Raw genomic sequence first — 26,856 nt, forward strand, 5'->3', positions numbered from 1 at the left:
AGGTTACATACTGCATATATATATCGATTGCTCACCTGTTATGTACATCTCTTCTCCTTCCAAAAACATCATCTGGCAGCGGGCACATCTAGCACAAGTCGGGTGGTAGTGCTTCCCTCCAGCCTTGAAAGAGACAAAGTTATATAAAATAATAAATAAAATCATCTTTGGACATGCTGATTCTCCAGTCAGTTGGCAAATTCTTCACCTCCTACCTCAAAAAATGCAACAAACGAGAAGCATAACATGAAAATAAAAGCTACAAATCCTAAACATTGCAGTAGAAAAGCCGTTGACTTGGCCTATCACGGCGACACTCAGTTAGAAAGGGGCAGCTGTGGTCCTTGTATCTTTATATAGCTTCAAGCAATTTGTACAATTCACATGATAAATGATACACTTCCCGTCTCATGCCCCAGCCTGAGCTAAAGCCCATTCCCTTTGAAAAGACTTAAAACTAACCTCCAGCACTCGTCCGCTGATGAAGCTGCTGCAGCCGTCACACCTGATGCCAAACTGGGAGTGGTAATCGGCCTCACAGTACGGGATCCCATCTCTAAGAAAACATTTCAAAGTAAGGTAGAAAAGATGGTTTTATTGGGCACTATATATACAAATTTGGAAGGAAAATTGCTAAAATTATGTAGAGGTTTAGTCTTGAACTGCTACGACTGTGCTGCCACTGAGCCAACCTGAAACGTGCACAGACACAGGAACAAACTCCATTTAGAAAGATCCTGTTCAGTCTGGGAATACAAATCAGCACCGTCTTTATGGGAGACTTAAGTTGAAACTGCCACACAATGTTTTTAATCTCAAAGTCTTGTATAACTTTAACTACACTTAACAAAAAGTCTACGGTTGCAGGCTGGAAATAGGGTTGCAATACAGAATCTAGTAGCAAAACCTTTCGTGAATAGTTTTAGGATGGTATTATTTTTTACAGAACTATACGTATTTTCATTTCATTCATCTTTATTTAAACAAGGAGAGCCGGATGAGAGTACCAGACTCTATTTTTCATGAGTGCCCTGTTAAAATACAGAATAGTACAAACAAAAAAACAACAAAAATAACTGATGGATCCATTTAAAACATTAAAAACCAGTACTGGTGTGAGTATAAATGTTTATCACCAGATTATTATTATTATTATTATTATTGCATTAGTGGCACAAATGTATCCAGTTTTTTTCCTATTTCAGGTCTACTGTGGCCAGTTTTAGACTTAGACAATCCCTTATAAATACATTTCATAAAGTCTTAAACATTAAATAAATTTGACAATCTACTGCAGTGTAAGCCTATAGACAAATGTGTAAGTCATGATTATAAATTAGTACTGATTATCAAGCCTTTTTTCAACACTAGCTCAAACACTTCAACCTGTCCTGTCAACAGTAGTACTTTTCACATTCACGTACTTGCAGATGTATTCGGCGGTGAGTGCACAGCCACACGTCCGACATTTGAAACAGGAAACGTGCCACTGTCTCTCCAGAGCCAAGAGCGACTGGCCCTGTCTGATCTCCTGCCCACAGCCCGCACAGTCTGAAGAGGCATAAGAAACAAACGAGAGACAGGACAACGTGGGATGAGCTATAGCACGGCTGGCTGGATGGCGTTTAAGCATTTATCAGAGTTCATGTTTTTACCTTTTTTCCTGTTGTGGAAGCCATTTTAAACTTCGCTTTGAGAAATGGTACGCCTTGTGGATGAGTGTGAATCCTGCGTTTCTTTTTTTTGTATCGGGCTTAATGTATTATTTCACGTGTACTTGTTACAATATGTTGCTATTAGTGCAGTTGGAAAGTACTATATATTTAAGAAAGTGAGTTACTGGAGGCTAGTAGGACAAGAAGTATTTAATATATAGATGAAGAATGATTATGGATATCCAGATACTCAGCAAACTGAAACAACAGTGAATCAATCTCAAGTTACTTCTTATTTAATAGTGGAAACTTCTTTATGGCTGGTCGAGCGAAAGATTAGTTCGAATCGAGCAATGAAGTGATGAAAAGTGGATGAAAAGTCTAATTCAGAACTTGTACTTCTTAAAACATCTGACACTGAACGTTGTAGCGACTGCAGATACATAATGGCTACACTGACATTTTAAACTTTATATAATTGCCTCCCCAAAAATCTGCTGAAAAATCCAATCTTAGCTTTAATGAGAAAGCAGATCTGCGGAGCACATCCTTTTATGGAAGTACTACTACTACCTCCCATGTGTCTGCGTACATTTGTCATTAGGCCTGTCAACTTACATACTATATTGACTTATAGTTAAACACATAAATCATGGAACAATCATTTTTGGAGGGCAATGTTTATCGTGTGGATTTTTTTTTTGTAGTACTGGGAAAATTTAAGTTATTTTTCTGTACTATGATCAGATTTGAGCTGTAGAGCGTTGAATAAGTAACTTTTAAGACTCATTATAGATACAAATTACTTAAGAGTTGCATTTTGTTATTTATTTATTTAATAGCGCACATTTAGAATATTTTTAGGTGATAATTCTGCTTCATGGTTTACCGTTTATCGTCTATATATCGCACTTCAAAATATGTTATCGCGACAGGTTTATTTGTGATTGGAGCTGCTCAGTTATTAAGTATTTAAAATCATAAACACAATGATTTGGGTTGCAACTGAAATTACAATTATTAGAAGGAATACTATCTGGGTTATTGCTTATTTTAATGTTTTGCTGTTCATGTTTCAAAGGTGCAAAATGTAACTTTTCTTGTACACTTTTAAGCTGTAGAAGTGACTTTACTCCAAGTTTTCTAGGCCTGAATGTGTGCAAATCATTCAGAACGTAATATAATTCATTGCTTCCTTTGTAACTGACTGTAGCTCTAACTCCAAATCATGATTAACATTTGAATAACTACACAGCCTAATTTCTTTTTGAGGTATAGTTTAGTCTCTTACAGCTGGGGCCGTGGACCTTGACGGGTTTGTTGGCGCTGAGAGACTGTGAACACTGCTGACAAATGCATTTCTTTCCACAGAAGGTCACTCTGTCTCCAATGGGAAAAGGACTCCTGACAGGAACACACAAAAGTACATGTAAATAACAATATATGCAAACAAGCACCATTATAGTCACCCACGCTTCACTGGTTACAAGTTTGAGCTGTTGTTTCATCAAAAAGTACCACTCTGTGTGAAGCTTTAGCCAGCTATATTCACACTCTGCTGCTTAAGTGGAAATGGTGTTTATGCAGAGGACTGAACTGGTAAAAAGTAAGGCGCATTTTATTATCGCCAAAAGGAGATAGGCCCTCTGCATTTGACCCATCCAGTAGCATCCCACTCAATCAAACTACACACATAAAGACCCCACTTGGTTTACAAATTGATACCGGGCGCTTCTTGCTGTAAAATCAAACACCATGCTGCCGGTGCTATAATAAAATATATACTGATAGTAAGTGCATTAAATGACCTGTTAAGTTTTCCAAGCAAATAAAACCTCAAAGATGCTGGTTCAGATCTACCTATTTTTTAACATTTTTAACATCAGCATTAGCCACAACACTAACAATAAGAGGACCGTCCGGGATGTTGGACACTGGGGGGAAAAGTGTATAATGTGCAGCTGACATTATGTAGTGTTCCCATAATATTGTGCTACACTTCGGGGAACAGTTTCTACATGTTGGGACTATGTTGAGCTGTTTTGTGCCTCACTACACTGCTCTAGTTAATTGTAAAAGGCCACCTGTGGCAGCATTAGGCTGTATCTGAGCCAAAGTAATTAATCCACATTAAAGAGTGCAAGAACCTAATTTACATTGGGATCAGCCCTGGAGACTTGACATAGAGCAGTACACAACAGTACATAAGAAATTAAATGAGCTTTTTAGCTTTAAACCATGTTATAATGAAGTATCTGCATTAAAGAACACACCTGCAGTTTTTATTAACCCAATCACCCTCACAGGGCCTTTTTTGATCATGTCCATGCTCAAATGTCCCTTAGCTGCCTTTGTTTACAGCCTGACTTAAACCAACCAAAATAACATCTGCAGGTATTTTGTAGTCATCGGTTTTGAGGTATTCACAAAACACAATTTCAACACATTTCAAGCTCAAGGGAAAAAAAGGTCAAAAGTGTATAAGAAGCCTGTCCAATGCATAATACACCATATGGCACATGAGACAAATACAAATACTACACTGGTATTACAGCACATACGCTGGCTGTATGTTGTAGTTATACCTGCAGAGGCTGCACACAAAGCATTGTGGGTGGTAGGTGCGTCCCAGCGCAGACACCACCTCTCCACTGATGTACTGCTCACAGCTGTCACACTGCGTCCCGTACAGGCGCTGGTAGTCCTCTGTGCAGATGTACTCCCCTGAATGATGGAAGAAGCCGGACTGCACCAGGTCACAGCCACAAACTGCAGGAGAAACACACAGAAAACATGGTTAAGGTTTGTAAATATTCTTCACACAGCAGCAAGTGAGCATTTTGTCTTCAAAGCTTATGTGTCAGAAGCAAAAAAAAAACATAACAAATAAAAGAATTGGAGTTGCTTTCCCAGAAAATGTAACAGCTACAGTTGCAGAAAAGTGGGTCTAGATATTGCAGCAAGCAGGAGGGTGGTTGACTATTTAGATTTCTGCACAATGTACACTTTATATTTATACTGCCTCAAGATAAAGCAGCTTCTGAGAGTTAACAGTGAAAAGTGTTACTGCATATTCAAGTACGATGGAGACAATATGATCTGGAAATGCACTGATTTTGGGTCTAAACATGTCCTAAACGTACAATATCTGGAAAAAGACCAAAAAGGAGATGTACAGAAACAATGTGCATAAAGACACCAAACAGTACAAACAAGGAAGAACAAAATAGATAATAGTAACAGTAATTAATGAAAGAATAAATATGTTTGTTTTTAATGAACTGTTGTACAATAAAGTGTTAATCAGACACTGAGGGCCTGACCCCCTGTGTCAGCTATAATTAGAAAAGTCAAACCTTGTGTGTGACATAATCCAGTAAACTCCAGTTTCACCGTCTGCTCCGAGGTGAAGAGTGTGAATGGGAGTGAGGGTCTGGGGGTTTAAAGAGGTCAAAGTGTCCCTCTAACCCAAATAATCTGAGTCAGGATTACATCAGACTCACAATCTACTGTAATCTGTTAATTCATACAGTGTGGTGGGGCTGTCTGCAGAGTCGCCTGTTCTTTACTCATGAACGGGTAACTTTGTGAACTTTGAGTTGAAATGTAAATAAATTTGTTTTGTGAAATGGGATTTTTTTATATGGTAATAGTACTGAATTAAAATCCTATGTGTTATATCTTATTAAATCGATGAATGAAACAACAAGGGCTCAGTAAACAACTAATATATAAAAGTTTTGTTCAGTTAACAAATAGACTTCAGTTTTCTTTTTTGATAATATACAGAGAGTCGGTGTGAGTTGGAGAGTTGATTTGCATGTTCTGTCTGTGGTGGATGAAGTCAATTAAAGTAAGTAAGAAGTCAAGTAAAAGTACAAAGGCAAAAAGTTACTCAAGTAAAAGTATCACATGAAAAAAAAAAAAAAAAACTTGAGCAAAAGTATTTAAGTACTTGTTTAAAAAGGTACTTTACGAGTAAAAAGGAAAAGTATTTTGCACAAGTGTCTATTAAAATGTTAAATGTAGTGATATTGGTAAAAAAAAAAAAAAAAAAGATACATATTTCGGTCAACAGTAACAATACGAATCAATTTCTTAATTTTTCTTATGAATTTTGTGTTTTTAGTTTGGTTTGCTCAAAGCCGAAGCTTGAACATGAAAACTTTAGTCACGAACATGATAAAAATAACCCCTCAAACCATGAAAAGTACTTTTAACTTTCAGTCCAGTTAAAAAATGTAGTGGAGTAGAAAGTACAGATACCAGCTCTCAAAAGTAGTGAAGTAAAATTAAAAATTATCCACTGTAAGGCTGACTTCAGTAAAAAAAAAAATCTACTTAAGTACAGTATTTTTGTACTTGTACTTCATTACCTTCCACCACTGCTTTCTATACACCTGCTTTGTTTGATTTACGAACACAGTACTGCATTTTACCAGTTTTGGTGCTGACATTGTCTGTAACCTCCATCAACTAAACACATGACTCTCTATCTTCTCGTAAACCTCTATTGCTTTTGTGTCTATCTACTATTAAGACTAAAGTAAAAGGTCCTAATCCGAGTGTATGCGTGCGGCAGATCCCAGTGTCTCCCAGTCTGTCTCTAATTAAGCTAATGGTTTTACGTCGAGTAAAGTGAATGAGCTGATCCAGACCAGCGTTAAGTGGCTCACAGACAGAGGGTCGTACACACGCAGTAAAGGAGGAGTCGCAGTACTTTGCCTGTAGCTTCTCCTGTCTGTCTGTGGAAATAATCATGTTTATGGATAATAGGCCTGTCACGATACCACGTTTTGAAGCATGTTATATTGTTACACAGATATCCACCTTACTCCAGAAGTTGCCGTGGGCGTCGCCATCGTCATTTCTGTTGTATTATTTTGGATGGAGCTGGAGATTTTGACAGGAAATACGTTTTATTCGAACTACAGCGCCGTTTTAAAGCTTCCCAGAGAATCGGTGAGGTGTTCACTTGTTCCCGCACATAAATATAAAACATTTAACACAAATCAACACTACTTTGCCATATTTTTGACGTGAAACTTTCCCGAATTCGTCATTGAAAAGAATGGGATTCGTTCTTAACCGGAAGAGCTACCATAAAAGAACGCACAGTTTGGAGCGTTGAGAGGGAAAAGTGGGCAGCGCAGAATAACATCAATACTGCAATAACTTTATGCCACTGATACAAAAACAACAAGCCAAGATAATCCCAGTACTGTAAACCATTTTTTAAAAAGACAGGATCATTCATAAGGCCTTAGCTGCAACACATCAACAAATAATTAGCGACTAAAAGTGACTTATTCAACCTTTTAAGGCTAAAATCTTATAGTATTACAACAAAAAAAACTCAAAATCTCCCCACTTTTGCAAAGAAATTGTGCACATCATAAATACTGAGTCCCAAAAGATATAATTCCATACTGTTTCATATATTGAACAATAAGTCAATATAGTAATTATTGTGACAGGCCTAATGCATATGGTTAAAATGGACAGTACTTTATTTATTATATTTGGAGATTTTAAAACTACAAGGCCAAATCTTCAAATTTTCTAACATATGTTTTACAAGCACTGAGCAAATCAAGGACGACTATTCATGTACTGCCAGTGTATTCAGCATTTCCAAGCAACACGCTAAATATGATACAGTCGTCCCTCGTTTAGTCATTGAATTTCCATGTTAAAGATGCTCCCTGCTTGCCTCTATGGAGATCTTGTTGCTTTACCTTGAATATTCCACAGTATAGCATTTAAGTCTGTCACGATAATTCCTATATCGACGTACTGTTCAAAATATAAAAGCTGGAACAGTATATTTTGGGCTTTATTATTTATTGTGAGGACTTTTTCTTTACAAAAGTGGTGAGATTTGGAGGTATTTTTGTTGAAATATGATAAGATTTGAGGTGTGGAGGGGTAAATAAGTCCTTTATTGTCAAATTACTGGTGCATTCTGTTATTTTATTTGTTGGGGCTCATGTCTTTTAATGAAACAGTGCACCATATTTTCCGGACTATAAGTTTTTTCATAGTTTGGCCGGGGGTGCGACTTATACTCAGATGCGATTTATATGAGAAATATGTGTTTTTTTCTTCATTATTATGCATTTTTTAGCTGATGCGACTTATAGTCTGGAAAATATGGTATTTAAAACGGTTTAGTGTGACTATTTTGCATTATTTAAGTCTTAGTTTGTGGCATAAAGTAGTTTCAATCTTATCGTTTATCGCAATGTTTCTCTGTAGCGGTATTTCGTGCTTCAAAATGTGTTTTCGTGACAGGTCTTATAACATTAACCTTATGGACAAAGAAAGAAACTGTTCTGTGAAGAGACCCTGCTCAGTCAGAACAGAATAAATGCAACGAAAACAACTTTAAATATCATTGTGACCTTTATCTGACCAATTGGAAACAGCCAATATGAGGTCCAGCTCTTCATTATTTTTATCAAACTCGTTTCTCGGCTTTGCTTCGTTGATGGGGTTCACACATTTATCACTGTCTAAACAAGAAGCTGTGGAGGAAACAAAAGGAAACAATGGAGGAGGAGATGAGGCTGAGGTTTGTGCTCTCTGGAGGAAGCAACAACAAATCCAAAAACTGCCCACACAAAACTATCAGGATTGCCAATATTGTCTTTATAGATACAAGTATTGTTAGTCAACACAGAAATGATTTGCCTCAGATCCACAAGAAAATAGCCTTTGGACAATATATTTACAAAGAAAAGCAGTTTGTGGCTGTAATTACGGTGGGACTAAACACCGAAACGCCACCTACAATCGCATTTCAACTGGGAGGAGGACTAAAGGAGAGAGAAGAGACGAGGGGGGAGATCTGGAGGTAAAAAGGACCAGTGTGATTGGTCTAACAGGTAACCACACTTCTAACTCCACCCCGTTCGTAATCAGAAACATCTGGCTGTAATCAGGGCAGTCTTGCGTGATGACACCAGCTACTGGAAATCACAGAGGCCACTGGAGGGAGCACACACTTAGATTTAGACTTTTTTTTTTTTTTTTTACCAGAAAGCTGAAAATTTACCTAGTCTGCACTAAAGTTCCCAAAAGATACGAGGAACAGTGGATACTGCTACTAAAACTATGGAAACTATGGAACAGCGCCCTCTGCTTGTCAGGTCCTCTCAGTCTTTAATGCAGTTTAAGGACAATAAAACACCAAGATATCCTGTCTAGCTACTATTAAATGCCAGGGAGAAGGTTGAGTTTTCAGTCTAGTCTTTCCCTATGTATTGTATTATCTGTATATTTGTTTTTGGGTTTTTTTATTGACTTTTTATGTAAAGCTGAAGTTGTTTTTAAATGTGCTTTATAAATAAAATTGAACTGAATTGGAAAACCCCATTTACACAGTTTAGTAGCAAAAAAAAAGTGGATTTAGTGTTCAGATCCACTTTGAGTCACTGTCATCATTTTATATAACTTACATTATTTGATTTTTTTTATTTGTTTCACAAAATTACACTTTTGACTTGCCACATAGGGTCTCAAATAGTGGACATCCCATAATAAATGACCCCATCTATTTTATTTTAATCATGTGTTTGGTCTTTATAGAAAAAGCACATCGCCCTGGCCTTTTAAACTTGTTACTCTCTCTTCATCACACTCGCCGTCCCTTAAACCCTTATCTCAAACAAACAGAAGGGGGACACTCTGAGCCTATAGTGATGGGGACGGAGGGGACGGAGGATTGTATTTCACAGATTTACGTTGTAATTATGCAGAAAATGTCAGCTCCGTGTGGGCTTTGAATCCTAATGCGCTTCCATACGTTTTCCTCTGTCACATGACATTTAGACCAGTGGGGGTTCCCATAGAGTGCACTTGAACATGTCGACCAAAGATTTCAAACAAAAGAGAGGGTGTTGTGGGACTATGGGACCTTTCACATGTCACCTTTGACCTCTGGGTGACCACCTATAACCACACCTGTTGATCCGAACTCAAAAGTTGTCTGGATTTAGTGAGGGAATGCGCTGATGCAGTGAAAAGGTGTTTTCTGGGATCAAACCTTTAACATTAACCTGCAACAACCTCCTTTTAACAACTGTCTTATTTTTACGTTATGACTAGCTTTTACAAACTACGAGATCACAAGATTACTCACCTATTACTAAGACAGATATGGTTAAGAATTGGTATTAATAATTATAGTAACGTTCCACTCTAAGCTGCTTCTTTCTGTGATGTGCCAAAGCAAAACTCCTCCAAGCGCTGCTGCGTTACGAACATATGCACTAAAGAATACTGGTGACATTTATCCGATAGTTATGGAGGTACCACCCACTTTGAATCAAGAGTCAAAAGATTTTCTGTCTGCGGTCCACACTTCAGTCATCATTCACTCTCCCTCCTTCCTCCTTCCTTCCCTCTCTCTCGTTCAGTCTTCTACTCGTTCCCTTGGGCAGTCTGCGCAGTGACCTCTGACCTCTCGTGCTGTTTCCTGTGACACTCGACTGAAATGTGTCGTGTTTCCCACATAATTCTGCTTACACTTAGTAGTACCTTAGCTAATTTATTTTATTTTAGTAAAAGTTTGGGAGGAAAATATCGTTTCTTCACGGCAGAAATGACTTTTGAAGGTAACTTTTAATACAACCTTAAAATATGGGGGAAAAGACCATTTGAGTGTCTCCGTTAAAGGGCAACACTGCAACTTACAATAAAACTTACAAAAAAAAGTATATCTGAAAATCAAGTAAGTTTTTATTAGGGCTGAGAAACTACTCAAATTTTAATCAAGATCAAGATTCACCTGCATCACCCACAGACTTTGCACGTAAACCTGACGCCCCTGATTCCAAATCCTCTGTCAGAGTTCAGAAATTGTACTTTTTGTGTTAAGAGGTCATGCGAAAAAGCCATTTAATTTGTTTTTAATAAGACAAATAAAACACATATCGTCCAGGCTTAATTAGTAGCTTCTTTGCACTTGTCCTATGTGTTTTATACAGACTAAATTCAGCCTATACAAAAGTTAAAGTAATAGTTTTCCAATTCTTAGTTCTCCAAAGGGATATGACTGCAGACTCTTACAATATTTAGATCTGATTTTACACAAAGAAAAGAGGAAGCGCTCTCTCGGCGGCCTGTCTGTTTGAATGTGTTTTCTGTGAGACTCTGTGGGTCTTGAGAGTGATTTGGATGAGAGCAGTTTGGACAGACAAAAGGCTGAGCAGTGCAGCTGTCAAAGGAGACTGTGTCAGACTCAAAAGGGAAAGAGACAGTCCCTGTGAGAGGAGTGTCAGCTGCTGGACCAGACTGTGTCCAGATCTACGCTGACTTCACTAATTAGCCAAAAGAGCCAAAAGGATAAGTATAGTATGAGAAAGTGCCTTTATATCGTGACTGCATTTAGACAATTTCTGATAGTTTGAAGACTGTAGCTGGTCTGCCGGTATAGATTTAAGTCTTAGTTGTTAGTAAAAGAATAATTCAAATACGTTAACTGGATAAAATGTTGTAGGAGTGAAGCTATTTTAGTTGTTTATGACTTTGTGAAGGCTTCTACATATAGTTTACGAATGAAGTGTATCGTTAAGAGAAATCTGACATAGTTTATTCCTACAATTCTTGTTTTTATTACGATTTAATGCCACTTATTGAATGAAACATAAGGCTGGGCGCACATCCTCGCTGTCACTGCTCCAGCTTTAAATTAAAGTCAAGTAACAAACCTCCATGTCCCATTTTCAAGGATCCATTAAACTCAAGGCAAAAGGATCATTTGTTTGAGCGTCATCCTGAGTCTATCCAAGGACACTTCTACTTCAGCGCGCACTAAGCGATTTCCTCCTGGCTGCTTTTGTCAAGTTTGCATTAGATTTACATACAATACAGATACTCTTAGGTGCCTTTAATGCTTCTTTAGCTGGGTAAGACTGAGATAGATTAATATATCGGTTAGTCGATACTCCGGGCCGATATTTGCACTTTTTAGCACATCAGATATCGCCCTTAAATCTCTAACACAAGATGATATTATGTTTTGGCCGATCTACTGCCTAAAAAGTACACACAGAGCTTTACTTGCACACTTAATGCAAAGAGAAAACTGCACAAAACATAATTAAACGGCTCTCTTATAGGTCTGTAGCAAAAAGAAAAGGCTGTGAGTGAGTTTGTAGTAAATTTAAATAACAGAATTTGGAGAAAATAAGCAAAAATCACTTTACATTTCCTCTAATAGAGTTTGGTTAAAATAAAAACAAAATAATCTGACTCATTACACCAAGAGAAAAAGCAATAGAAACGAGTTGGTTTAAGCCTTATAGTTTGACAGCCCAAAGCTCATGAGTTTGAGAGGCAAAACAAACCAAAAAATAAGTTTTGCTTAATTAAGCATTACAATTCTTATTCTTCAAAACCAAATTAAAACCAAAAAGTCCAGTCATTTGCATTATTGTAACTGGTACATTTGCTCAAAATATTTAACCAACTTGTGTTTTACCTAATGGAAAACAATAAAGTTGAATAAAATGTGCAAATCCATTCTTTTCTATGATAAACCAAGTCTGTATTTACCCCAAGGTTTAAGTTTAAGTTCATTAAAGCTGCAAAACTATTGAACACTTCCCATTTGCATCTGTAGCTGTGATTTATGGCCTGCTGTTCAGTGCTCGAGGTGATGGACATGCTTATATAAAGAGAGGGTCAAGGAGAAGAAAGAACAAAAGATCTGTTAAAAAATGTGCAAATTGAGACGAAAAGACAGATATAAAGCTAATAGAGTTGTTTGTAATATAGTTTGGTCATGCCTTCAAGTTTTGTGGTGCTGATTTGGTCTACAACAACATTATATTTAAGTTTTTAAGCTTTATTCTTGATCTGTGTAGTGACTCTTCAGTGCTGAAAATGTCTTTTTTTTTTTTTTTTACCTGTTCTACACAAACAACACATTTCTACAATAGGCTCAGTGCAGCACAACAGCAGCCATTTTTATTAAAATCAGAAGAGGATCAAATAAACAACCTTTTAAAATTCAATTTAACTAAGAAGTAAAAACTACCCAATTATTTGTATATGCAGAATACTAGTTTGTAGCAACAGCAGGTGGTGACATTCAAATGCAACTCTCTGTCCACTGCCTTTTAAATCTTTAAATATTTATTCATTTTAGCGTGACTCTGCAAAAACCTCATAGAGACACAACTGGACAGGAAGTAGTGACGCTAACAGTGAGATCGCCGGGCGTAGCTGTGCATAGACCCAATTCTGCAATACTGTTTAAATGTTGTCAATCATCACATCTAATCAACAATGTTATGAGTAAACATTTTTAGTCTTTCTTGTTGCACTTGTCCCACCATGTTTGAGATCTGATTTTACCATCCAAGCCACATAAAACTCCGTGTTTCCTTGACATAGATAGTTTCCTTTTGAAATTTTCCACCCCTTGCATTTTCGTTTTATTAAGTCCATACATATTCTGAATTGGTTTCGTAATGTTGTTTCAATGCAGATGAAGTGCATAAAACACAATAGAGGAGAGAGAGTGCTTAGAAAACGCCGCTCTGCCGTACACTTTGTCCTTGAGACTGAAGCTACAGCAGGTGAACCGTGACAGAGCGGAGCTTAGACAGGATCTACACAAGGCTCTGGGATGAGTCTGGTAACACATTCAGATTACACAGGCTGCACATGCAAGGCAAAATTAGGACAAAACTGGGACTAAACCCGGAAATAAACAGGGGTAGTTCTAGGAAGTGACCAAGGGAGGTACAGGTCATCCCATTAAAAGACTATTTCACCAAAACTATGAAATATAAAAGTTAAATTGTCAAAATGCTCACCTTAAAGACTTGGGAACAGTGATCTAAACATGGACTACACAATGGCTAAACCAGAACAGGAGCGAAGCAAGTCTACTGCAGGACTAATGCTGCGTTCCTTTTGGCCTCGGAGGTTGGATTTTCCGGGTTTGGACTTGTAAATGTACTCTTGAACACCTGTCCATCTTGGAATTCCTGCTCAAACCCCAAGCTGGTTCCCGGTTAGAAAATCCAACCTGTCTGTGTCCTGTGTTTTTGATAAAGTTTTATATCTGACAGTTAAAATATTGGTAATAATTGTGTTAATGCCTCTGAGCCTCTGCTGTTAAAATGCACTGTTATGCTAATGTTGTTAATGTGTACTCTGTCCAGTCAACAAAAGCACAAATTCACTTTCAAACATGGATTTAAAAGTAACAAATGCATAACAATGTCCAGGTTAATAAATGAACTTAAACTGACCAGCGTTTTGGCCGGTTTGAGCACTTTCCTTGTTATTATTGCTACTTTTAAGTCATTACTCCACATAAACTGTAATGTACTGGCCGCTATTTTTACGGTATGAGCAATGGGACACAGAAACTCGGAGAAAACGTTACTCCGAGGTTGAAGTTCCAACCTCTGAGCATAAATGAACGCAGCGCAAACCTAATCAAACGAGGACAGTCATAGCATTAAACGAAAAGGTTTGCAATAGGCAGGAAGTGACTAGGACATTGGAACAAATACCTAAATGATGTATCAAAATAATACATAATAATGCATGGTGTACAAAATCATGTATACTTGAGATTATATTAAGAGAAAGTTGAGAATACTTGCTGAGAAACACATTATATTTATGGTATTTTATAGATTGTCATGTAGACGATGCAGAAGATAAAACTGCTTCGGTTTCAGGGCATGTAGTGAAACTTCAAAACTAAAACTTAAAGTCCTTAAATAGCTTCTACAAAAAGTCAATTTAGGACAGAGCAAGTGCAGTAATGACCAGGACACAGTTCATAATAAAAAGTATTAAAGCCATGGCCATATCAGAGATTTAATTGAAAGGAGGAAGCGTGTGGGAGTCAAGGGAGGGATTGGAGCTAAAGCTAAAGCTATCAGACTGAGTGAGGGAGGAGGAGTAGACAAGACGTCCCATAGGAGGTGTCAATGAGTTGATCGATCTGTCCATCCAGTCGATGCCTCCTCCTCCTCCTCCCGGCCTCATATGGGCAGAGAATGTCCTCGATGCATTTACATGGAGCGGGAGTACAAAGAGAGAGAGAGCGCCAGAGACGGGAGGGATCAGGGGAGGAGGAGAGAACGGAGAGAATGAAGAATAGACAGACTAATGTAGGCTGAGGGGGAGCAGACAGTAATGAATACATGTATACAAGGGCGGGGGAGGAGGAGCTACAGTATTGATAGTGTTATATTATAGAGTTTATGGAATTTTTGTGCGCAAGAAACAAAACAAGACACTAAGCGACATTCTTTTATGAATATTTAAAGGGTCCATTTTTTCTAAATGTCAGGCATCTGTTTTACAAAAAGTATTGGCATCGGAAAAGGAAAGGGCATCTGGCATAAAATCTATTACTAATCAATGTGTAAACAACTGCACGGCCGTCTTATATTCAAAACGTTTTGTGAGCTACAAGGGTACTGTAACTACGGGAAACAGGAGAGAGCAAAAAAAGGATTATGTAGACTGTTTGGGACCACTTCATCGGCTCTTGTCCTCAGTCCATTAGCCCAAAGTAATTTACAGAAGGATCAATTAAGGCTAATAATACCGCCACATTCATATCAGACAGACAGACGAAGAGAGAGCTCTGAGGGCAGTAAACATTGACTGCGTCGTCTACAGAAGTCCACCCGAGACCACAGGAGTGAGTCGAACTAATGAATCAAAAGTGTATTTATGGTAACTCTGTTTAGTGTCATTTTTGTGGTGGGGGGAACACTACCTACTTGTTGGATGTGTTAGTGCTTTTGCCTGGAACTTGGATCTGTCTGGTGGGTTTGCCTTTCTACAGATCTGAGCTGGAACTTGGACTGGCTGCTTGTTTTTACGGAGATATAGCATCACCAATCACAGCTTAAGTAAAGGACACAATGGCAGATATGCACGATTCTGAGCTGGAAATGTTTTTTATCATCAGTTGTCTTTTTTTCTCTCTAACACTTAAGACCTAGGACACGCTGGCGGGACAATGTTTCTCGGCTGGCCTGGGAACACCTTGGGGTCCCACTGGAGGAGCTGGAGGACGTGTCTGGGGTGAGGGAAGTCTGGGAGTCCCTCATTAGACTGCTGCCCCCGCGACCCGGCCCCGAATAAGCAGAAAAAAATGGATGGATGGATGGACTTGCAAAGCCTTGTTCCTGAAGCATAATTTAAAACTAGTATTAAAACTATATCCTAATTTGAAGTACTGACGTTCAAACTAATTCCACAAATAGGACAAAAATGAGTATTACAATGGTCCCGATCTACAGTATATCAGTGCATAAAACAACATGGATTACGTACAAGAAAATACATTTAATTTGAGCTGAATCGTGGTATCGAAATCGGTATTAAGCCTTTTCATACACACTGAAATCAAGTTTTCGTGCCATGGCAACATCTCATCTCACTGTAAGAAGCTTGTATTATGTATTAAGAGCGTGTTATTTTCACATGAGAGAGAGCCGCTCTGGGACTCGTCTAAACGTGCTGACTTCACTGAGGCTCTGCTGACTCCAGACTTGAGCCAGGCCTTCAGCTGCTGCACTGGAGCAGAACCACGCCATGTCAAACACAGAGGCAAATATATGAAGTACTGAGCAGGAAAATGTATTATAAGAGAAGGAAATGGATCAAGTAAACTCCTAAACGCAAACGTGGAAGAAGCATTTGAAATAACAGTGGAAAGAGGATTAAGCTTTGAGTGTTTAGGTTCATATTGTGCAGTAGAATGTGTTCCAAATGTATTAAAGCAGACACAACACTATTTGAAATGTTGAACTATGCCAGATGAAGTGCTTTGTCTAGTTCCTTTGTTTTGGTTTTAGGTTTGGTTGCTCAAATGGAAACCAAATGAATGACTGAATCAGTTTAGTAAAGTGCAGGAAATAAATTGTGCAACATGTAGGAATTCCTCTCACTGGGTTAATATAATTTTTAAAAACAGATATTGCTTCACATAATAAAAGCTATACTATACCCTGGTGATGTGCAAGTACTAAACAGCAACATTTAGATGCATTTAAATTCAATTGAAATAGCCTTTAAAATGGGTGGGAAATGTCATGATTTTTGGTACGATGAGATAAATGACTTCCTGGAGCTTCTTTCTCCCTCGGCTTCGCTCTCACTGTCTCCATTGTACCTCTGAAAGCTGTAATCATTTAATATTTCATCATACAAAAAGGATGTGGGTGGCCTGTTGTATTATACTAGTGGTAAAAACAGAACCAAACTAGCGTGGGTGAGTGCTAAAACTGGATCTACTGCGCTGTTGTTTGCCCCCTGGAGGTTGCGTGGGTGTACAGCAGGTGTTGTTCGTACCTTGGCAGGTGAAGCAGTGAACGTGGAAGTGCGAGGATTTGACCCGGACCACCTCTCCGCGGCACGCCTCCCCACAGCGGGCACAAACGATCGGGGAGGCACCTCTACTGGGGACCGGGGATCCACTGGTGTTGTTGTTCCCTCCGTACAGGCCAGACTGATACTGAACTGTGAAAAAAACATCATGAACATGTAAAAATGTGATTTAAAGACGTGATCAAAGACGAGGCAAATGCAAAACGATTGTGAGAAGGTAAAAATATGTGCATCTGTCTTGTATCCTTCTACATAAATGGGTGACAGAGACATTTCAGCTTTGATCGCGTTGAAGTATGATGGTGTCTTTTACATAAGTCAATGAAAATATCAATGTTTTTCTAATGAGTAAAGCTTTTTACATAGTCACATGATCAGGGTAACAAAATGAGATTCAATACTGTGATCAATCAAATCTATAAACAAGCTGAGTGTTTTTTATGAGCAGATGTCAGGATTTGGGTTTTTTGTCTATTCGGTGCCGTTTTCTCCTCCCTTATGTGTTTGAGCCTGGAGCTGGGCGGAGATTCTGGCTCCTCCCACACACACCTGCAACTCATCTTCAATCAAGCTGCACCTGTGAGTACAAAAGGACTGAGAATTCAACATTCTGGGCCAAATCGTCTTGTCATCTTCCGGTATTTCCACAAGACCCAGCTCTCCACAAGCGGTACGAACACCTCAGCCTCAGATTCAGCTCATCTCGACCGGTACGAACACCTCAGCCTCAGATCCAGCTCATCTCGACCAGTACGAACACCTCAGCCTCTGACCCTTTGACCCACGACCTGCTCCAAGACTACTGCTTACAACGCCGCTCTCAACTGTACACTCTGTCTACCATCATTCACATCCTGTATCTGCAAATAAATTATCAGTCATTACAATTGCAGATTCCACTAGAAAAATTGCCATGTCAAGAAATTTGAGGTTTAGCACCACCAATGTATTCACTGTCCCTCCTCTGTAGATACACAAACCATCTCAAACTGCACTATTACTATCACTATTTACCTCTAAAACATCTCAAATGAATGGCTTTCCAGACAACCATATATTGCTAATCCTCATGTCCATTGTCATTTACTTTTTCTTTCATTCTCTTTATTTGTCAGAGACCATGTAAAAATTCATTGATCTTATAAAGGAAAAGATGATTTGTTCCAGATTTTGCTACTGCTACTTTCCATCTGCGTCACACCATCATCTCGTAACACCACGGCTCACTGGTCGCACCGATATATTGTAGAAAGGGTTGCGTATAGGTAAGGATTGCTCTGCAGTTTTCAAATCCCTCTGTTTTTGTCATTTCAAAGCATTTATATGGATTTCTTCTTCCGTTTTGATTTGATCTATACTCGTGATCGTCCTTTCATCTCAATTATTCTGATAAACATAATCCGATTTCAAAAGTTTGTCCAAGGTCATGATGGAACACATCTCCAGGCGTTGCAGAGAAAATAGCATGCTGCACTTTTACAGACCTTTTGAAATACTTATTAGACATAGATATTTGTCCACTACTTTGACACCTGGGTACATGCCACTACAGCCTATGATTTTGGTCATTTTCCCCTGTTCTTCCAGAGTATCAACAAGGCATTTTCACTCACAGAAGGTCTCGTATATTTGGCTGATTAGACATTTACAGAGAGAGTACTTATATTATTGAAGTGATCGGTCAGAGTGGATAACTGGTAGAGGGCGCTAACATTTGTTTTTAGGAGCCTAGATCACTACACAAATTTGATCGCAATTCATGGAAATGTAGTATTGTTATAATAAAGAAGGTAACTAAAGTCATTTACAGCAGATTGCTTCAATTACCTCTTGAAACTACACTGTCTGGACAAAAAAAGTCACCACCAAAAAAAAAGGTCACACACTGCGTTAACATTCTCTGTGGCATTGTTTCGATTTCGCTTCTGCCACGTCACAAGATTTATTCCATCCAGTTTTGCATAAATTTTCCACCAACATGTTGCATTGATGATGTTAGAGTCTGACGCTGCACAAAGCTTCTCCTGCACATCCCAAAGATTCTCAATGGGGTTAAGGTCTGGACTCTGTGGTGGACAATCCATGTGTGAAAATGATGTCTCATGCTCCTGAACCAACTCTGTCACAATTTGAGCCTGATGAATCCTGGTATTGTCATCTTGGAATATGCCCGTGTCATCAGGGAAGAACAAATCCATTGATGGAATAACCTGGTCATTCAGTATATTCAGGTGTCAGCTGACCTCATTCTGTTGCTGAACTAGACCGGAGCAACTGCAAGAGGCTCGTACCTATTTGTTTAGTTAAATCCAGGAATTTGCAACATCACTCAGACCAAAAAAGTGTTACAAAATACAGAAAATACAAGCAGTTCTTCCAAAAAAAAAAAAAAAAAACCTCAAAAAACACCCACTCTCCACAGGACTCAATCTGACAAACAGTGATCAGTGATCCATTCATCTCAGTTTGTTTACACCCATGGTCCTCTGTTATGCAATCTTCAATATAAATGTATACAGACAGGCACAGCAGGCAGGTTTACCCAGTGACAACAGCCCGAGAGAGAGGAGAGAGACAGTAGAGGATCTAAAAATGATTCGAGAAAATGAAGAAAGACTAAAAGTGGGCCATAGTTGTCCCTAAATAATAACTGTGGGACGGTTGTGGAGAAGCTGGCAAAGCAGCAGCAGCAGATGGGCGAGCAGAGGAACAGGGACCAAAGCCACCTGCGAGAAAGAGAGAGAGGAGAGGAGAGAGGGAGAGAGAGAGAGAGAGGGGACGGGTGAAGAAGATAGAGAGGAGAGAGAGGGAGGAGCGATGGAAACGAAGACAGAGAGAGAAAGAGTGACAGGGAGGAGCGACAGGAGAAGATGATCAAGAGGGAGACGGAGATCAGACAGACAGAAGAGGGACTAAAGCAAACTGTGAGGAAGAGGGAGAGAGGGGATGAAGAAGAGAAAGGAGAGGAAGGGAGGAGTGGTGGAAAAGTAAACAGAGGGAGGAAGAATGAGAGGAGAGCGAGATCAAGGGAGAGGCAGACAGACAAAAGAGACGCTAAAGACAACTGAGAAAGTGAGGCAGGGCGGGAAAGAGGAAAGAAGAGAGGGAGGAAGAAAGGAGAGATGGAAAAGAAGATTGAGGAGAAAGGGAAAACAGAGAGAACAGATGGGAGAAAAAGAGAGATACAGAGGATTGACAGGAGAGGAACAGAGAGAAAAGAGGCGTGTGCATGTGTATGGGATTATATTTTTAAGATTTGATGATTTAGTTTTAGCATTCTATCATATTCTAAAAAAAAAACCTTTGACTTAAACCAGGCATGCCCAAACTGTGGCCCGGGGGCCAAATGCAGCCCTCAGACCAATTTTTCTTGGCCGTCAATGATTCCAGGATCAGCCCATGTTACCTTGAACGGTACTTTTTACTGTACATTTCTGAAAATCTACTTTAACAAGCCTATATCAAATATGTAATGTGTCCCATTGAGGATGTAAGCATGAATAAAGGTCTAGTGGTTCAGTCTAACTTGTAATAATAACGCGGATTTGAAGTATTCACTTATTTGGCCCTCAATCGGCCCTCAGCTTTGTCTGTGTTTTTACATGTGGCCCTTAATGAGAAAAGTTTGGACACGCCTGACTTAAATGGCAGTGAGAGAGATGTGAAGTTCTGTTTAACACTAGCTGGACAGGATATCTTGGTGTTTTATTATTCTTCGCCTATGTACTGTACTATCTGTATATTTGCTTTGTTGACTTTTTATGTGAACCACTTTGGTCAGCTTTAAATGTGCTACATAAATAAACTTGAATTTAATTTTCAGGTTGCGTCTGATCTGCCCATACGGACTCTCCCATCACGTACAGCATCACACAGATCACTTCCAGGGTTAGGGTGACTTTGATTAAAGTTGCTCTTGACATTGTTGAGTTGTGGCCTTTTCAAAATGACCCCTATGGCATTTTAAGGTGGTCCCAGGAGAGGACAGACCAAACACAGGAGGTAGGATACTGTCACAGTGTATCAGGCAATAACATTATAACCACTGAGGCTTCAAGGACGGAGGGGAGATTTAACACTATCAAATATTTATGGTGACCTGTGGCCTTGCAGATAAACAGGCTGAATAAAAACATTGAGTGCTCGTGATAGGATTTTACAGTTATACACTCCCCTCTCATATGCAGGACGTTTGAGGTTAGTTTGAGTCACATAGCTGCAGTAAACCAGGTAAGACGATAAAATGATGGTTAAAATGCTGGACAGGATTCATGCATAGGTCAGTTTGAGAAAGAGTTTCAATTTTATTCTTTTGTCTGTTTAAATAACTGACTAATTTACGTCAAGTTGGAGCTTCAAGTAACAAGTGTTAAGTCATTACACAGAGACACAATGCTTAAGTGATGATAATGAATTAGTAATGCTCAGCTATAAATTAAATAAACAGCAAAAAAAAACAAAAACAAGGCATGACGTTTATTTAGTAATAACATGTAACTTGATTTCATTTCCTGTCATTTCACTGCACTTCATGTCCTATAAAGCACTTTTAATCACTTTGTACACAATAAATTGGCCTACATTTTCCAAATTTCTACAGTTTTCGACACCTATTCATGACAATTTCCCATAAAAGTCCACTCAAATGCATTTTTTAACTGTATGGATTATGCAGAAAAGGTTTAAATGTAGAATAAATTCACTAATGCATGTGACTGGTGTCTGTATACACTGTTGATTCATTTTATTTCACATGCAAAATGACTTGAACCTACAACAATACGTTTATGCACAAAGCACAACATTCCCCCACACCTCCTTGTCTTTGTTTCATACTTGTCCTGACAGGCAGCTATCTAAAAGCATGATTAAACACACTGTCAATACCCATACCACTGTAATCAATAACCACAGCCTCAACTCTCTCTGAAGACTTATGGACCGCACAACCACACGACTCTTACCATTAGTGGACCCACTCATCCTGCTCAGGACAAAATGGACAGAGATGTTGGTGTTTGTTGAGCAGATAAATCCAAATAGTGACAGAAGGCGTCTCAAGTATCCCTGAAGTATCCCAGATTTCTGCTTTGAATGGGGCTTTCCCTGGTCCTCTGTGACGAAGAGGATTACTCCAACCACGCTCCTCTTCTGCGTAAAACCGTGGATTGCCTAAAATGCCCCGAAGCTTCTCCTCATCCCGGGTCCTTCAGTTTCAGTTTCAGTTTCAGCAGCTTCCTCCCCTCAGACCTCAGCGCTGCTCTGTGCCACATGCGCCCGTCTTCATCTTCAGCGTGTGGAGGCTGCAGCTCCTCCAGCCTGTCCGCTTCACTGTGAGGGCTGAGACTGAGTTTGAGGCAGGTTTTTTTTTAGAGGAGTCAGGGCTGAGCTGCACGGAGGGAGAAGGAGTGGGACAAGAGCACCCTCTGCTGGTGTCAAAAGGTATAACACTTAAGCAATTAAAGCCTATTTGTCCTTTTTTCCCCCTTAACATTTCAGTGCTCTGCTGTTCAGGGTTTGTGGGCTTGTGCCACCTGTGCATTTGAAGTGATATATTTTCATTTTATTTCCAGAGTCTGATCCTTTTGGCATTTCTCTGGAAAAATAATGGGGCTTTTGTTTGTTTGTTTGTTTGTTTGTTTGTTGTTTTGCTGTGTAGACTCCATTATCTTGTTGTTATTAAATGCTCCAGAATCTAAACCAAATATGAAAACAAGCCATAATTTTAGGGACAGTCACCCTGGGATAGAAAATGGAACCATAAATAAAGGACTGTCTCATCCAGATTAACATGATGATACTTAGTGAGTGACTGAGCTACTCTACTGAGCTTTAAATTATTAAATCGCATTGTACTTTTTCATCTCAAAAAGCAACTAGTTCATGGTTCATGGTTAGATTTTTACAAATACAAAAGTAGCCTCACTGACAGGATTAACAGAGACAGCCCAGCAACTATACACATGCAGCTGTACAAAGACACCACTAGAGGGCAGTGTCAGCTGGTGTCTGAGCAGTACAGCCCACACTAAAAGCTGCACTTCCGGTGGAGGGTCAGCCACCTGCTTGTCTCATGTCTTTGCCCTGAATGTTCCACTGTAGCATTTCATTTATACAGCATTTATTTTTTACTGGTGTTTTATTGCTCAAAAATAATAATACCCTATATGTGTTCTTACTGCGGGGAGACTTGCAAAAGAAAAGTTACATGTGCACCTTTACATTATCGTTGTGTCAGTTTCGTAGGAGGTAGTGGTGTTTTTAGTTTTTAATTCCAGTTATGTAATAGGAGTTGGCCAGTTTGATGTGATGGCTACATGGCAAAAAACATTCTGTCATAAATGCAAGTAAAGATATATTAAATGTGAGTATTTTGTGCTTGACCCTATGACCCAGTGTTTTATCCTGTAGGCCAAGTCATTTATTTATGAATGGAGAACAGGCACATGACAAACCCTTCACTGCAGGTCCCTCTACGAAACAGACAACTATCAGTCTAACAGTCCTGCAGTCACATTGGCCTGCAGCAGCTCTCACATTTGAAATATGTTTATAACATTAGTCTTCAGTGGTTCCTGGCTGAGGGCCCATGGCCTTTAACAATGTGTCCAATGTTTCCTGCAAACACTTCCTCACTGTGGCATGAGAAACAGAGCAGCCTGGGCTTTGACATGCTAACGCTGTCTGCAGTATTATAAGGTAACACAAGGTAAAATCATGCAATGATATATATTTCATTCATATGTGTGTGTGTGTGTGTGTGCATATCTATCTATCTATCTATCTCTATATCTACATCTACATTTATATCATATCTACATCTATAGCTATTTCTTTATGTCACACTAATAGCCACAGTCATCATTAATCGCTTACACACCACTTTCTTACATGGACAAGTGTATCTCGATGACTGCACAGATCCAGCTGCTCTGTCATTTCTCTGTGACAGACCTGTCAGCTCAGGCAGCTCAAACTGCCTCCTCTACACAAAGAAAATCTTCCAGGATTTTCAGCTAAGCTCACAGCTCGTGGTCATGTAAAAGGCCAGTCAGATATCAAAATATTGCAGATTTGTGAAATCCGTGTGAACCACACCTTAAATGACTCTACATTGTAAACCTCCTCATATCATTTTCATTTGAAGCATCAGTACACACGCATGTTGTTTTCGTACTTGTGTTTTGGTATTGGCTCTGATTTAGGTCAGCAGCATTTGTCAGGCCATCATTTCCCTTTCTGATAACGAGGTGTGACCGAGATTGATGCTCCATTGTCACGTTTGTATAGCGGCACGACAGTGGGTTATTCTGGTACCAACTGATGGCACTGATGACTTGTGCAGATGGATCATACACACAGCTGATGACACTGAGGAGATGAGAGTCTCTCTTCAGTGACCAAAATGACGTAAAAATGTTTTGCAGCCACTTCCTGCTTTTGGCTTGTTCTAAGTCAGCGTGCCTTCAGATGTTGTTGTTGTTTTGTGATGTTAGTCCCAACTCACTTCACTACTCTCTTAGCACAATTTACTTCTCCAAATGTCTCTAGTTTAAAAAAAAAACAAAACGTTATTTCAGTTAAATAAAATAGTACTATATACTGTCCCCAGAGGCATGTTCTGTGTCCAGAGATCTGATCGTCGAGTCTGCAGCCCAGATCTCTCTGCACCGGCCCCTTATGGATCCTCCTGCAGGTGGTGGGTCCTTGGGAGCACCCACCCCAGGCCTGGCTCCAGGGTGGTGCCCTGATGACGCCAATCCGGGCGACATAACTGCATTTATTATTACACTCATAGAGGGCTTCTGAGCTGCTCTTAGTCCGACCCATGTCATAGAACCCATTTGCCATAGGTGACCCTACCAGGGACATGAAGCCCCTGACAACATAGGAATCACTCGGGTGCTCAAACCCCTGCATGTTGAGGTGGTGTTTCTCACACACTATTCCTCATGAGTGAGATGAGTGAGAATGGACTGCTGTGGTAAAAAAGGAGCTCAGTCAATTAGTTACTGTCAATCTACGTTCCTACTTTGACCTATAGTCATGAGCTTAGGGTAATGACCGAAAAGACAAAATCGCGGATATAATTGGCCGAAATGAGTTTCCTCCACAGGGTAGCGGGGCGCCCCCTTAGAGATAGACTGAAGAGCTCATTCACATGGGAGGAACTCGGAGTAGAGCCACTGCTCCTCTACATTGAGAGGAGCCAGCTCAGGTGTCTCAAACATCTGTTCTGGATGCCTCCTGGACGGCTCCCAGGGGAGGTGTTCCGGGCATGTCCCACCAAGAGAAGGCCCCAGGAGTGACCCAGGACATGCTGGAGGGACTGTCTCTCGATTGGGCTGGAATTGCCTTGGGGTCACACTGGAGGAGCTGGAGAAAGTGTCTGGGGTGGGGGATGTCTGGGAGTCCCTGCTTAGACTGCTGCCCACGACTCGGCTCCGGATAAGTGTTATAAAGTGGCTGGATGGAGTACCATATACTTTTGATTATTATTCACTCACTCCACACTCTGAGGTACTAGGCTGCTAATGTACCCACAGCTGCCCTGGGGTAGACTAATGGAGGTGAGGCTGCCTCAGTCAGTGTTTCAGCGGCTTTGGGAGTTAGCTGCACTATTAGCAGCAACAGCTGCGTGCGGTGGAAGCTATTCAGTGTATTCCCAAACATTTCAATAAATCCAAAAACATAACTGAGGTATCCATCTGCACCTCCACCTTGTGCTTCTCAGTGAACTGAAGCATGGCCTGGATCAAGGACTGGATTTCTCTGCTCAGTGTTTTTGGCAGACATTTTGCTTTGAAACTCCTCCACATGACAGCAGCTTCAGAACATACATTCACTGTGACAGTGATATTTGGATAAGTTTTACCCCTTTATTTCTAAAGGCAGTGTTTTTCCACCATGTGATTCATGTTTGAGAAGCCTGCCCCAGAGCACATCGCTGCTTAATATGCAAAAATAAGTTGGTGCATTCAGCCCTAAAGTTTAGATTTCACTCTAAGGCTCTATGAAGACACTGCAGAGGTAAAACTTACTATCTATACTATCTCTGTCATTATTTTTATCTGCTTTAGAGCCTCCTCAGCAGCCAAACAATCACTCGTTCACACACTAAGCAAGGTTGGTCATGTCTTGGCTAAGGACACAACAGCACTGTGCAGTAGAGCCACTACTGCCCCACAGAGCTACAGTGGTATGCCCAGAGTTCTCCCATCCAAGTACTGACCAGGCCCAGCTCTACTTAGCTTCCAAGATCTGACAGGAATGGAGTTTGCATTTTCTCCTTGGATTTTTTGAGTCCTACTTTGAAGACTGGGTTATATGCAGCAGATTCTTTTATACAGGTATTATAGAATTTATCTGAGATTAGATGTTTTGCAGTATTTGTAAAGAATAAAAAGATGCGGACATGTTATTATCATTGATGCACTCTAACAGGTCAGAATTAACACCATCTTTGTAGCCATGACTGTGAGCACATGGCCAAAAAAAGTACAGACCCTTTAATCATCTGACATACTCTATGTGCAGCAAACTCCTGAGATGAGTGATGTTTGGAGATCATAATTCATATTGCAGCCATTCAGTCATTTGCGTTGTTTCTCTTTAGTAAAAAGTTACATACGTAGTTTACACCAGCTTTTTTAATTCGTAAAAAACTCTGACGTTGAATGCATTTCTTGTTATTACGCACACAGGCGGGGCAGACCAGCAGAGCATGCCAAATATTAAAAACATAAAAGAGGATAACCTGCGTTTCACTGACGGAGGTGTGAGAAAACAGGAAACTGGGGACTCAGAGGAAGACACAATG

General features: G+C 39.7%; 1 protein-coding gene across 1 annotated transcript in view; it reads right to left on the reverse strand.

Moving 5' to 3' along the window:
• Positions 1-22,229, reverse strand: part of LOC117381619 (actin-binding LIM protein 3-like) — a 52,613-nt gene extending 30,384 nt beyond the window's left edge. Inside the window, exons 1-7 of the mRNA XM_055226323.1 lie at positions 22,001-22,229; positions 17,001-17,168; positions 4,241-4,424; positions 2,947-3,059; positions 1,425-1,551; positions 463-556; positions 36-123 (exon numbers count right to left, since the gene is read on the reverse strand). Of these exons, the coding sequence (XP_055082298.1) occupies positions 36-123; positions 463-556; positions 1,425-1,551; positions 2,947-3,059; positions 4,241-4,424; positions 17,001-17,168; positions 22,001-22,019 (793 nt within the window). The 5' untranslated portion in view covers positions 22,020-22,229. The remainder of the gene's footprint in view (positions 1-35; positions 124-462; positions 557-1,424; positions 1,552-2,946; positions 3,060-4,240; positions 4,425-17,000; positions 17,169-22,000) is intronic.
• Positions 22,230-26,856: the final 4,627 nt, after the last annotated feature.

The sequence above is a fragment of the Periophthalmus magnuspinnatus genome, chromosome 14, assembly GCF_009829125.3.
Source record: "Periophthalmus magnuspinnatus isolate fPerMag1 chromosome 14, fPerMag1.2.pri, whole genome shotgun sequence".
Taxonomy (NCBI): Eukaryota; Metazoa; Chordata; class Actinopteri; order Gobiiformes; family Gobiidae; genus Periophthalmus; species Periophthalmus magnuspinnatus.